Raw genomic sequence first — 15,082 nt, 5'->3', positions numbered from 1 at the left:
ACAAACAAGCACACAAGTACAGGTTGCTCATTAACTGTACTGGTGCAATATGAAAAATAAATGTTTGTGTTAAAACTACGCAAACTTACATGAGAAATGTAGCTGTACATCCACAAAATATAGGGTACTTTGTTTCATAAAGCGCAAAAAAATACATTTTTGTTTTTAAAGCCCCTACGGGGTTCAAACAACAGGCCCCCCCATTTCAACAAATGAGGTTTTTTAGACTAGAAGAGTTCTGCCTTTTAAGACAGGAAAGTATAGCAGTTAAAGTTGCTACTTGAGAAAATACTGAACCATAGAGATAAAAATAGCCCTGTGATTCAAATTATAAATTGTATTTGGAATAAAAATGAGAGAACTAGGGGTGCTAAAAAACACATCCTCCAAAGACAGATATTTACATGGGAATGTGGCATATAATTAATTGACATATTACTGATCTTGCTGGATTTTATTCTGCTTTACTTCCATAAATTGCAGGATCTTTACTTTATCTTCGCCAGAAGATTTAAACTTTAAAAGCATTGCCCTCATAATTTGCCAGTTAATTTATTTATAAAGTAAATGTAAACGCTGCTTAAGCTAATTCAAATGAAATTAAAGGTAAAATAAGTAGCCAACCTTATCACTGTCTGTAACCTACTAACACGGTGAGGAAAGCATCAGATGAGCTACCTGAGAAACTAACGTAACGTTTCCCCACTTTAAAACCAAACAAACATGGTGGTTCCGTGCCATGTTCATTTGTTTTGAAAAAAGTTGCATGTTACGACTTTTTTCGCTTTACAAAGCGCAGGCTATTTTAATTATTGTGATCAATTTGCGCCGTCAATCACGGTGCATGCGCGCTTCATTTGCAGTCTGGACGCTGAGGTTCTGACTGCAGAGCTGAGAGGGACTCCTGCGGGAAAACGCGGTTGGGGTGGGGGAGGCGCCCCACGGCAGAGTAGGAACGATACATGCTTTCACGTAAGAGTCTCCAAAAGCCGCCAGTGACACCGAAAAAAGTTGCCAGATTTGTCGCTAGTCGCTTTTTTGAAAAATAGTCGCTGGAGGGGTCTGAAAAGTCGCTGAGTTGGTAACACTGCACCTGCGGCGCTGACTCGCTCTGCCATATTTTTTTTTCTTCCTCTTTCAGTCAAGAGGCAGTGATGACGGCGCGGCGGATGACGCAATAATCGCGCGACACAACTAATCGATGATGAAATTCGTTGCCAACGCTTTTAAAAGTCGATTTTTATCGATTTTATCGATTCGTTGTTGCAGCCCTAGTTTCTGGTATCGCTCCATTATCCAGACTATTTAGACAGTTGGCTCTAAGGATTAGGATTCTAGGCCAACCACAGAAAATAAAAACGATTGAAACTTTATGCACATTTTTAGCTATAATCTGAGTAGATTGCTGCTTTTTTTTTTTTTTCTTTTTTTTTTTTTTACTTATTTGCTTGAAATGTTTTGACTCAATCTTTTCATAGTGCTGCTAAATACTTGGTTTCATAGCAGAAATCCAAGTTAAACATCCAATTTCTTCCATCAACCCGACCAAATAAATGGGAACCTTTTCCAGGAACCAAATTTTTTTTCTTCTGGGTCAAAGAGCCTTACCAAAATACCCCGTTGCAGGGATTTACTACTGAAATTCACAGGAGTGTCTCTCTCTCTCTCTCTCACGCACTCAGTGGATGAACAACATGAGTCAGTTTTATGATGTTTTCAAAGCAGCAAAGATTCAGCTGTAGGTGTGAGCCTCTTAGTGTCAATAGGTATAACTCACATAAACAACGCAGATTGGAACCGTCATTGGGATAAACAACTCGTTGAAGCTTACATCAAAACTAATCTCTGCAAGTTTCATTGGGTTTTACTTGTAGTCTTCATAGATTAAAGTCGTGCTCTTTACATTCCCAAATGTTCGCATTAATGAAAGTAAATTTGTATCTTTAAGAGCAGAGGTTGAGGCAATCAAAGTTTTTCCAACATAATTTTTTGCTCATCATCAGACAAAACTGTAACTAAATGTAACTAAAGCAGGGCAAAATACGACGTTTTATTTACCGTCAGAACAGGATACTTTTTCGTACCATACCTTCCTGCAGCTTTTAATGAAATATATAAAAACCATAAATTAAAACAAAGAGCACTTCTCATTGTATTGTAGTAAGATGTACACTTTATCAAGGTTGTGTAATGCACAGCTTAAGACATCTTCTAAATTCATTCAATCACTTAAAATAAAACCCCGTCCTCAGGTAAAGCTCACTCCTGCTATCTGGCACATATGTAAAAGTTCAGGAATTCAAAAATTAATCAGTTAGTTTAACTTCAGCATTATCACTTTTTGTGTTTTTCCTTATTTCATTATATCCAACAATAATAAATATCTATCTTCTACCCTGCATCCACTTCACAATGTTGTCATTTTCAATCAGTAGACAAGATATTGTAAGATGTTTTACTTGCTTTATGCTATTTAAAATTCAGACCAATTTACACCTAGATATGACTCCTATCATGAAGTACTGATGCAAAGAATCATTGTATTGTTTTATTTTTGGCTGCTCAACAGAGCATTATCAGAGAGACTAGCAGTTCAAAAAAGTCTGATAAACGTTTGATGGACAACTCATATCATCTACTCACTAACTTAACATTAGCCGCTAGCAGCTATTAAGCAGTCACAGGAGTGCGCTGCTCCTGCATGCAATAAAAATAAGGATGGAAATATTAACCTTTTATTGATGTTAATATCGTAATACTACACTAACACAGTAGTAATGATTAAAACTAATTACAGTTTGATCCTGGCTTAGTAAAATATAAAAATCTATTTATTACATAAGATCTCTTTGCTGTTTTTAGCTTGTCATCGTTTTCTAACCTTTCATGATCCAACAGCTTCACACCACCCCACTCCTGTCTCTAAGCTCTGAAAACATCTGAAAAGCTCTGAAAAGTCACCAATAAGTTTATTACACATCTCAGTTTTTTCGTTCTGCCGTTAAGTGTGTGCACACCATAGAGGCCAGTTTGCTGAAAGCAAATCAGGTCTCAAGCCTCCTTTCTCCAATTTGTCCCATCAAGGTAAGAGCTGAAAAGATCTTCAAATGATAACCACAAAAAAAAAACATGTATATAAAGGAGATACCTGTCTGCGACTGAGAAAGGACTGGGTATTGGTAAGAACCTCATAGTTCATTCCGATCCTTTGAGCAACAGTTTGATTCAACATTTTGAACAAGGATGGTATAGCAGTGTTTATAAAAACAATTGGCAATAAAATTGATACTTTAGTGACTAATTAATGTATCCAGTATTTTTTCAATTGATTCAGTTAAATTAAGCGACATTATAAAGACCTAACTCACACATAATCTCAAGACACTTTACAGAGACAATTCAATCAGATCGAACAATGAGACTAATAAAATGTTTCTAAGGAAAATAAGCCAATTCCATCATTAAGTTGCAGGACAAACTCCTTCTGGTCTAGCATGTGGGAAAAGGAGATATTCACTGGCATTTTGCCATCGACTACTGATATCCCACACACCAAGCATGCTGCGACAGTGCAGAGAAAAAAACTCCCTTTTATCAGGAAGAAACCTTAAGGAGAATCAGGCTCTGTGTGAGCGGCCTTCTGCTAAGGACTACTGAGAGTTCAAGGAGACAGAAGAAGGGATAAAAAATTAACAGAAGCACTGATCCATACATAATTTTTACGTAAGAAAAAGTAACTGTGAACTACCTCCATAAATGGCTCTATCTGGGAAAGAAACAGTTAATCAGTCGAGCTCTGAGCCAGTTTTCATGTCAAAGTGTAATGCTTCGTTCACACCGGACGCAGCAGGAGCAGCAAAATCACATCTACTGCTTCCTTTTTGCTGCTTGTACCAGTTAGTTCTGACGCGCGGCTAAAGCAGCTTTGCTGCTCTGGCTGCGTGGTGCAAAAGTGTGTCTGACGCACGTTGGGCGGACAAACTAGTTTGTTATTAACTAACAAAGTAGTTGTATTATGTTTTTAAGTCAGAAAATCCACCTGAAAACTTAATCAGTGGAGTCAGTTCATTCAGATCACCATCCTGCCTTCGAATATTATTTCTGTCGGAGCCGCTCAGACCCCCACATACCAGCGGTGTGCTGTCAGTAGGAATCCCATTCAACAGCAGCCTCTGGCTGGGTCGCCTCCTCGCGGTTCCCCGCGGCAGCTGGTAGGTGTTTTTCATCTAAATAATCCAAACTGCAGGCACCAGGATAATAAAAGCGAACATATTCTGTCGGCAGGTTTTAGCATTTTAAGTTAATTTAGGCGTTAATAAACTGTTTCAGAGGAGTGATCACAGTGCTCTGTATCATCAGTGATGTGTCTGTGTCACGGCCAGCTCCCAGATCAGCTTCTCTGATTGGTTGTTGCGGCACGTCGAGCAGCAAAAGTAAAATTTTTCCATCTCGAGCAGCAGCGCATCAGATGCTTAAACGCTCCAGACGCGCTGCTTCAGCTGCTCAGACGCGCTGCTCCTGCCGCGCCAACCCTTGACTTTGCATGTAAACTCGCTGCTACTGCTGCGTCCGGTGTGAAAGCAGCATCAGTAGTTTATTCATTCAGTAACTGTCATCTTTTAGAGTAGGGATGTGAAATCCTGGTCCTCAAGATCTACAGTCCTGCAGATTTTAGAGGCAGCCCTGCTCCATCACAGCTAATTCATTAATTTGAATGAACTAGCAACAGTGCTGGAGCAGGGATAAATCTAAAACCTGCAGGACCAGAGTTGGAGAGCCCCTTTTTAGAATCTGTTTATAATCATCATCATCATCATCATCATCATCATCATCATCATCATCATCAATCTAGGTGACAACTTGATTACAAAATCGGTTGATGATTATTTCAATAATTGATTTATTACAATTAACTAGATCTTTTACAGCCTAAATATCTATACAGAGTACAAAGGTAAAAAAAAATAATAATAATAAAAGTACAAAATTAACATAGAAGTGCTTGTAAACCTAAATTGTTGTCCTTTCCTTTTAGAAGTGGGATTAATTCCCATTATTCTTTAACAACAACACTAATAATAAAGCATTAACATTGTAATACTTGTGGTGAATATTTATTGTGGACTGCAGGAAACAGTTACCTGGGAGTTACCTGATAATCAGTAATGACATCCAGTATATGGTATTTAATGTAACCTACAAGAGCCACAGAGTTTCTGTTCTTGCAGCAAAAATAACTTCTAAATTTAAAAACTTGAACCTGTCAAAATAAAAAGGGAAGTGGAAAGCTGCTGTATTTAGAAATCTACGTTGTTGACTCTGATTAACCTTTGGAGGCTCTTTTCTACTTCATAATTTTATCTCCTTCCATCATGTTTATTGGGATAAAAGTCAAAAATATCTAAAAGAATAACTGCACTTTCCTGGGGGCCTTTCTCTTTTCATCTCTCAACTTTAGTGCTATCTTGTGTTAAACTTAGACTTACTGTATCTAATGTTGCTCATAATGTTTCTGATTGACAAGTAATGAGCCGATAGGTTAGCTAGATTCTCCAAATTCTCATTAGGAGTTCAGGTGCAAGGTTGTAAATTTGTGAACTTTAAGATTAAAAGGGAAGAGAAACAAAACCTTAACAGCTGCAGTAGTGCATAACTCTCATAAAAATGAATCATTGTACCTTCAAATCCAGGGTATTTCACACAGAAAGAACATATATCTAACCCAGGGTAAAAACTATGATTCAGAAGAGAAATAATACTAAAGGAAATAATATATTTCCAAAAAGTATTTCTATGTTTCTTGTCCATTTGCACAATTTTAAAAACCCATAAGAGAGGGTTGACCCCTGCAACACTGTAACAGGAACCAATCGCTATGTAAATATTACGTGGTTGGCACCTGACTCATCTCAAAAAACATCAACTCAAAATAACTTTCAATGCTTTAGAGCAGTGGTTCTCAAACTTTTTCTGTCATTCTCCACTTTGGACAAGGGGGAATTTTCAAGCCCCGCCTGTCCCCATCGCCCCAACACAATGCTAATGAAATATGAAACAATCTTAAAATGTTCCAATTTTATTGAAGTAACAAGTAGTATCTAAATACAAACTATCTACATCAAATAACAGCAAGCTCAAAAATAAAGAAAATAAAAATGCAGCTGTGTCAAAATTTGTATCAAGCTCAAAGATAGAAAAAATTAAAGTGCCACTCTGCAATCTGTTAATAAAAGAAAATAAGTGAAATCCATCTGGCAAGACAGGTCTATTTATCCCTGCATTAGTGGCTGCAATGAGCCTGTTTTGCATTGCACAGTTTCTCAAAACGGGGTTGCAGGCTTGATACTGCCACTCTCAAGTCATGCTTTGTTTTCAGTGAAGCAGCAGCTGAAAAGCCCATCTCACAGAGATATGATTTGGCAAAGGGAAGAAGAATGCACACAGCTCTCTGCCCGATGAGTGGATACTCCCTCTCCACTCCAAACTAGAAACATGAACATGTGGCTGTGTGAATCAAACGCCGTTATTTATTTAAGATAAAATATTTCAAATTCAGTTATTTATGATCAACCTGCGCCGTCAATCCCGGCGCATGTGCGCTTCATTTGCAGTCTGGACGCTGAGGGTAAACATGCTGTGTCTCTGACTGCAGCGCTGAGAGGGACTCCTGCGATAGCGGGGGAGAACGGGGTTGGGACGGAGGAGGCGCCCCACGGCAGCACCTGCCGCTGGAGGACAAGAAAAGGAACGATAAGTGCTTTCCCGTAAGAGTCTCCAAAAGTCTCTAGATTTGTCGCTAGTCGCTTTTTTGAAAAAGAGTCGCTGGAGGGGTCTGAAATATGGCGACAAAGTCGCTGAGTTGGCAACACTGGGGCGCGAAAGTTTATTCCGCTACAAATAATATGCCGACGTCACGTCAATCATTATTTTGGCACTTCAGTTCCAGGTGAAATTTTTCTCATATCTAATGTTCTTTTAATTAGACTGCATGTAGGCTAGTAATGATTACTTTGTGGGTTTGATTAGTCTAAAAAGCGGCAACATACAGCTATAAGGACAGTTTGCTCTCACACGTTATAGTCACACACACACACACACCCCGGAACTTGGCGCGCCCCACTTGTCACGTCTCAATTCCCCACCAGTGGGTCGCGCCACACACTTTGAGAACCGCGGCTTTAGAGAAACATTGCAATTGGCATCTAATTATCAAGAGCTAAACTTTCACAACTTCCTTATTCAGTGTCATCTTTTAAAAGAAAATCATATTAAGGCAGCTACAAAAAAAAAAAAAATTAAGTCTAAAGAACATGCTCTTCTCCTCAATCTTCCCAAAAAGATATTCAGTGTCCGCACGGCCAACATGGAGCCTCTCTAGAAATGAGAATGCCCCCAGACATTCGGGCTGATGGGAAAAGGATAAGGGCTAACAGTCGGCTAAAACCATCTATCGCGATCCCATCGCTCTGGGCCACTTTCTCTTTGTCCGCTCTCTTCCTCTCCTGGTTTATGGCTATAAAAGCTTACTTTACTCCACAGCCACCAAGTTAAACACATCTAATGTTTAAGGTGTGCACCCGGTGCCTTTTGCTGCAGAAAGCATCCGTCATTGTGCTCATAAGCCACAGACAGGAATGTGGAGGACTGGTTGATGTAGAAGACAGCTCTTCTCAGCTGTGGGCCCTTTTCCTTTTCACCCAACCCTGCAACAATAGGTGCAGTCACAGAGAGGTCATAAAAAACACGGTGAAAGCATCTCAACTCCTCCTCTCTCCCCTCTGCCCTTTCTCCCACCGGAGAAAGGACAGGCAGTAACTGTCTGTGTGTCACCAGGGATAATTGTGAGAAGCCGGAGAGAGTAGCCTTACATTACCTATTTGAGCTTGAACATTTCTTTGGCTGGACTCACACAATAAAACAAGAGAAATATAACAAGTATATTGATTATTCTCCTTTGCTTGTATCCATTAAATAAAATCAGAAGCACCAAGTAGCTTTACTTTGGTTTCTACTAAAGATAGTGAAAAGGTAGAGATTTTGACAGGAAGTTAGAAAGGAAATGGTTCCCAAGCTTTAGGGTCGGTGAAGAGAATAAGAGGAACACCGGGACAACAAGACGAGCCCTGACAATAGCTTCCGATTGACGGGTGTTTAAAGTTGCACACGCTTCAAGCGGAACTCCCAGCAGTTTCAGTGTCATTCAAGCACGCATTCCCGGCATTCTGTTATTCAAACTAAAATGCAAGAGTACAAAGTTAATACAGGTTATGTGCTCTGGCTCAGAACCAAGTTTCAGTGAGTTGGTTTTGCCCAACATACTGTTTAGTCGTGCCTGCACACCCCAACTCAAAGAAGCACAACAACCTTTGCAGCAGATAAATAAAAGTAAAATACAGCACTAAATCCATGTTAAAAGAAAACAAAAAAATAAAACATGCTCTAATAAAAATTTCTAAAAAAAACAAGTTAATTTACTCATTGCAATTCTACAGACTATGTATACATTCAGAAATGTTTAAATGTGTGTGCATAAAGAAATGACCACAAACTAAACTCAACTCAGTAGCATCACATTAGGTGCTAAGACATTTTTTTTGCTAAATATGTACTTCTCAGGTAATAGGAGCACAAGTTTTAATAAATGATTGATTTTAAAATTTCACATAACGGAGAGCATGTAGACAAACAATACCTGCTAGCATTTTAAGTTCTGAATAGGTTTGGATATTTTTATAACAAAAACTACTAGTACAAAAAAGTCTGCACTAACTAAACGGGAGAAATATCAAGCAGCAAGTTGGGGCAGAACAAAACAAGGAGAGGAAGAGGAGAAATAAACCCCCTCAGTTAGGGCAATAAAAGAGTAGCGCTCCTCTCTGGGAGATTAAATATGAACAGAACAAAACAAAACGAGGGCTTTGAGACCCTCCGAGTCCTAGCCATTCTTTTGGCCAAAGTAGCCTAGCAACCACTGCTTGACCAGTCCATTGTGTAAACGTATGTTAAGCTTTTATCCCTCATTAGCAACATTCCTCCCTGCAGGCTGGGATTTTACAGATTAGGTTGAAAAACACAAAAGAGAATGGACAAATCTTACTGACTTCCAACATATTACTTTACAGTCTAATCACTGATCAAATAGGTGCATGTTTGTCTGCAGAGAGCGTGTGTGCACTGAGAGTTGATGAATGACAGGCGAAGAAAGTAGAATGGCTTTTTTTTTAAACTTTGTTCTTCTACATCTGTATGTGCACACCTGTCTTTATCCAATAGATGTTTGTAATGGAAGCGGGAGACAGACATAGCCATGTGATTTGAACAACACTTATTGCAGTGATTATATTCAATTAAACTCCTCCTATGTAGATTAATCTCTTTTATCACTTTCAGTAACTTAAAGCAAAAACCAACGGAAAAACAGTAGCCCATGCAAAAACGTCTGAGCTGCATCGTGCCATTTTTAATAGGAAAAGAACTCAAACACACCGCAGGGAGCCATTTGAGTGTTTGTGTGTCAGACAGAGTCTTTTGTGAACCAACTGTCCTGCTTCTGACCAAACACACACAGCTTGGTACACAGTTCTTATTGAACTAGCACTCAATACTGAGCGCACATCTCCAGACTTCTGACCTCGACACCATCTTCTACCTGCAAGACTTCAAACCGCTGTTAGCAAGCTTTCAATTTGAACAACAAATGTTAATTTTATAAATGAACTCAGTAATTCCTATATGGAGCTCTCTCTGTTCTAGTTTAGGCTTTTGCCGTTTCACAGAGAGGTGGCAGGACAAACACAACGACTTGTGTTTGCAGCACTCTGCCCGTTTGGGGAAAGTGCGTTTGTGTGTGTTAACCAAACATCCGATTAGCAGCAACGCTCCACACAACGGTTAAATGCTTTTGCTCCATCTGGTCCAGATTTAAAGCATCAAACTTAATCTAAACCAACAGGTCTCCTGAAGTCGGTTATTAAACATGTATGGCCTCTAATTAGGGTGAAAAGGCTTGGGATCCGCCAATTAAAGGTTTTACACACCCTGATCAGAGGTTGGCTCATCCCAAACTAAAAATCAACATTTTTTTATTTCTTATTCAGCAATTAATGAAGACATCATATTTCTAACGTGTAAAAAAAGCAACGTCTCTAATCAGTGTAGAAGTTGTTAATGAGTAGCGGTGAGTATTGGCATGGAGGTTGCGATACGATCCGTGTTACGATAACACCATATTATTACTATACTGAAATATCACTATATATTGCGATGTTTTTTCCTGCTATCAAAATTAAATGTATAGATAAACAAGCCACTTCTGTATATGTTCACCAGATGTTATTGATCGTTCAGTTATTTTGGTATTCATGTGGCTTGGGGCTTGAATTAGTCCAGGTCGTCCACTGTGACTGCCTCAACTACATATAGGCTGCGCCGCACAGCAGGGCTCCACAGCATCATCTGCCAAAGAGGTGGTACATAGGTAGCCCATTTTCCCTCAATTTTAGGTAAAAATGTTTTGCTTTAAAAAAAAAAAAAAGGGGAAATAAAGGCAATACTAGGAACTGAAAGATCGATATTATATCAGGCAGCCAAAAATCAAATTTTATTGCCAAAATGATTTTTTTCCACACCTATTTATAATTAAAAAGGACTAAAAGTTTGTCATTTTCAATGTCAGCAAGGCTCATTTTAGAAACGTCTCTGAAAAATAAAAATAAAGAGATTTTCTCTGGATGCATCCGGCCCAATGAGGGTCAGCAAAGGAGGCTGATGGTAATAAAGCAAAGTGATGCGAAACCTGCTAATGCAGCTGAAAACTGACCGTCTTTCCCAAACATGGTTTTGGTGTTTCTTTTACAAAAGTGTCAGAAAGGAGTCCTAAAAGGTTAACGTTTGAGACAATAACTGGATGAATAATTTAAAAATCTAACATATAAGACTAAATAAAAACAAATTCTTTCCAAATATAAGCAGTTATTTGTTTTGAAGCAACAACTGCAAGAAAAAGTTGAATATCTACACTGTACACATTACAAGTTCTGCAAACAAAATTTATTTTGTAAAATTTACTATCTGAGAAATAACAGAAGATGTGCTTTAATTTAGTTTGGATGCATTTAATGTATTGCATTTATATATCTTTATATTATTTAGTCAAGTTTTTTTTTATTCCTAAGCTTAAATTCTGTCACCCTACAAGACATTATGCATTTCTAATATATCTAATATTGTCCCTGGCTGCACGATAGATGACTGCACAAATAGCCTTGTTAGTCATAGGATCCCCCACATTAGTGCAACATGATAGCTTCCAAATTCAGAAAGTCCTAACCCAGAGCGCCTGGATAGTCTGGTATGTGTACATTTCACAGGTTTTGTCCCGACGTTCACACATCAACTTTCACAGCTGGAGATAAACAGACATCTGTACGCCAGAGCTGCTCCCCACATGGCCACAGGCTGATGGGATTCTCCCATCACAAAAGGGGAGAGAAATTGTGTTTGGAGTCGCATTACACACATAAACACACCTGAGCTGAAGCGAGTGGCCTGTGTTTCTGAGTATGTGCCTCGAACCTTTTTTTTTTTCACTTCCAGTCCTTTCCATTCATTAATCAGTCCTGGGAAACTAAAGTTTGCTGGCCTCTTGACAATTACCAGAACTGGAACAGTAGGCCTGCTGCTCTGTGAACCAAAATCAGCTACATGAGCCTGTTATAGTAGGGCTCACAGCATCCGTTCTGTTCCTGCTTAATAAATCACCAGCTTAGTTCCTTTAAACAATTATTCACATACTAATTCCCTCTGAATCGTAAACTGCCGGTGGCTGTAGAGCTTGTATGTGTAGTTATGAAAAGGGTAAATCACATACTTTATTTTAACAGAATTTCAACTTTAGGAGAGGGGGCTGGGAGAGTTTATCTGTGTGTTTTAAAGCATAAGGGAAAGTGGCCCAGCTGGGCAAACTCTTAACCTTATTTCACATCCTCTTGATGCCTTCCCCCCACCAATTCACAGCAAAGGAGAAGGCCTGGACTGAGCAAGTACTCTGCTGGAACCTGTGGATTATGGGTTTGCAGCAGCCTCATCTAAAGCTGGAATAGTAGAGCTGGGAATGCAGTCCTAATGAGCAGGGAGCTTGAAATGTTTGAAAGCACACATGTCCTGATGCCCAAAGCCCTGAAACCCTTTTAGGGCGATAATCAAAACCATTTCCAGCTTTAGACATTTTTAAATTAAATGTTTCTGCTCAACCTTACAAAGTGTATTTTCTGGAGAGAAAAAGTCCCACAGCATGATTCTACCACCACCATGTTTCCCCATGGGAATTGAGCTTTTTATGCCTACATAGAACATTGTTTATTCTGCCTCAAATGTGGCAATGTAAGCCAAAAAGTTACATATTAGCCTCCTCTGACCAGATCAACTTCTTTCATGGGCTTGGAGGCAAATTGAAGGGGGGGACTTCCATTAAAGGTCAGATTTGTAAAGTCTATTAAGTTTTCCTGCGGACAAATTCTTCCACTTAAAAATGTATTCACATTTACTATAGGTCTCTTAGATAAACAGAAACAAATAATCTTTATGATGCTGTTGACCACTAATGTAATAAGGCTTAAATAGAATGGCTCTATTTATAGTGAGAAAAAATTACCCAGAGATTATGGTAATTTCCTCCTGCCCTCTATTTTGATCCTCTACAGTTCTGGTCAAATAACGCCCAACTTTCATGTATGGAATGACAAAAGCGCTGCAGGACACTTTCAGGGTCCGCATGTGATAGCTTGCATGCAAAATAGAGATTCTTAACACTGATCAACTAATAAAAATTAAGATTTGAACCAAATTATATGAGAAAAAACATGGGACAGAAAGCTTTTAAATAAAACAATATTTTAGTATTTTTTAAAATAGTTACCACAACAGTTTCAGAATATATTTAACTATGAAGAAAATAAATTTTTTTTTTTTTTTTTTTAAAGTAGCAGTTTATAAAAAGTACAAAAATGATTCGAGCAATACAGGAAAAAACGTTTGGAGCCTTAAATGGGGCGTTTTTTCTGGTTTGTAATTAGATGAAGTTAGAACATGGTTGTTCTAGGTTTTATTAAGAGGGTTTAAGGTAAAGGGGGATGAAAACTAATCCAGATTTTTAGAGTTTTTTGTTTAATTAAACAGTTTGTCATTTTATTTTCACTTCACAGTTTGATCCTAACTGGTTTTGGTATCCTAACACTCCTAATGAGCATGCACAGGTGACTATTGGGCTGAACACCGCAGGAAAACTTTATACACAGTAATAATAAATGAGCTTTCATGTATTTTTTTAAATCCAGAGGGACACTCTGGGAATCATTGTCTGCTGCAAAAATACACAACAATCTCTGCTTACTGTTACTGGACTTCAGGTCACGGTGGATGATGGGTACCACAGCCTCCTCGTGCAGATAGTGCATCCCGCGTGCAATCTGCACGGCCCAGTTCACCAGGATGTGTGGAGGGATGCGCCTCCCAGTCAGCGCCCGATTCAGCGTCCCACCTCGGGCGTACTCCATCACCAGGCACAGGTTGGGCTCCTCCAAGCAGACCCCCTCCAGCTTGATGATGTTCGGATGCTGCAGCATGGAGAAAAGCTTCGCCTCCTGCTTGACACTGGCAGCGGTGGCAGTTATGTCCTCATCCGGGTCTTGTCGGGCCGCTTTAACCGCGAACTCCTGATCTTTCCAAGTTCCCCGGTAAACTTTACCGAATCCACCCACGCCGATGATTTCCTCCAGCACCAGTTCACTGAAGGGGATCTGGGTGGGTGTGTTGGGCACTTGCTCCGACACCCCCACCGACCCGCCGGCTGCTGGGAGGCGGTAGATAGCGGGCTGGTACGTCACGTAATTGGAAGGGAAAATCCCGACCCGGTGGTTCAGCTTGCCCGTCCACCATCCTTCATCTCCGGAGATCGCAGCGTCCTGGGACAGCACTTCCACCACGTCCCCTCTCCTCAGGCTCAGCTCGTCCTCGCCTGTTGCCTCGTAGTCGTACGCGGCGGTCCACAGGGACCGGGTGGGACACAGCGGGGCAGAGTGAGCCCACGAGCGGACGGTCGGGCACTCTGTCCAGGCATGTTCTCCGGTCCCACCGCCGTCCGGCCGCCCTTCACCGTTTGGGAAAGCGGCCTGAGAGACATCCATTTCTCGGTGGCCGTAGCGGCACCATAGGGTGCAGATATAAGAGAACTAAGTGGGGGAAAAAAAGTTTAAAAAGGGAAAATACGACTCTCTAAAATATTCATACTGCCTTTTTCCGAAGAGAAAACGAGAGGAATCCTCTCAGCAGGACCAAACCGTGTCCAAAGTCCCGTGGGACTGAGTGGACAAGCGTGGATCCACGTCGGTAAAAAGCAACTTAGCGAGGCTGCTCGCTAAGATTAGCCGAAACACGGCTTAAATCCCACCGCTTCATGAGCTGAGTGATAAAAAGCTAAAAAAAAAGGGTATAAATTAATTATTAAGATTAGCTTCACAGGAGGAACATAAGTAACAGCGTGAATAGCTGAGTCTGCTGTGAGCAAACTAAAGTTAGCCGTTTACCGATGGAGCAGAGGAACCGAGTATCCGCAGGTGCCGCGAGAGGTGCACCTGCCGTCCGACAGGAGGAACACGGAGCCTCCCCTGGTGCTGGTGACCCCTTCAAAACACGCAGGAATACAGCTAGAAGCAACCGAGTGACGAAAATGTCGATTTTGCCTGCTGGTTTGTGGACTGTAAACAAACAAAAAAAAAGCCCGACTGCATTCCAGACTTTTGGCTAGCGGGCTAGCTTAGCATAGGTCAGCCCGTTGGTCGGTTTGGGAAAAAGTTGCTGCTCTTTTAGACCGCTTTATCCAGAGTCTCTCCAGCAAGTGGGGGGAGAAATCGGGTGAACAAATAAAAGTCACAGAAAACATTTTGAAAGTCGAACTCGGACAGAAGCATAAAACAGCAACTGGTAAACTTTAACCAAAACAATCCCTCCCACCGCCGCCGATCGATCGATGTTGTCGCTTTGCTTGGAGGTGGTGGCAGCAGCGGCAGGCTGTGGCTGGATCTGA

General features: G+C 40.4%; 1 protein-coding gene across 2 annotated transcripts in view; it reads right to left on the bottom strand.

Annotated features, from left to right (window-relative positions):
- Nucleotides 1-15,082, bottom strand: part of map3k21 (mitogen-activated protein kinase kinase kinase 21) — a 30,402-nt gene extending 15,320 nt beyond the window's left edge. Inside the window, exons 1-2 of one of the 2 annotated variants that reach the window (XM_038296139.1) lie at nucleotides 14,583-15,082; nucleotides 13,391-14,472 (exon numbers count right to left, since the gene is read on the bottom strand). In XM_038296139.1, coding sequence (XP_038152067.1) covers nucleotides 13,391-14,183 — 793 coding nt within the window. In that variant the 5' untranslated portion in view covers nucleotides 14,184-14,472; nucleotides 14,583-15,082. Of the gene's footprint in view, nucleotides 1-13,390 lie in introns of both variants that reach the window. The other variant, XM_038296140.1, reaches the window with a different exon arrangement.

The sequence above is a fragment of the Cyprinodon tularosa genome, unplaced genomic scaffold (assembly GCF_016077235.1).
Source record: "Cyprinodon tularosa strain WSP-4 unplaced genomic scaffold, ASM1607723v1 ctg368, whole genome shotgun sequence".
Lineage (NCBI taxonomy): Eukaryota > Metazoa > Chordata > Actinopteri > Cyprinodontiformes > Cyprinodontidae > Cyprinodon > Cyprinodon tularosa.
The sequence above is the reverse complement of the archived record's forward strand: the minus strand, read 5'-3'. Positions and strand labels throughout refer to the sequence as shown.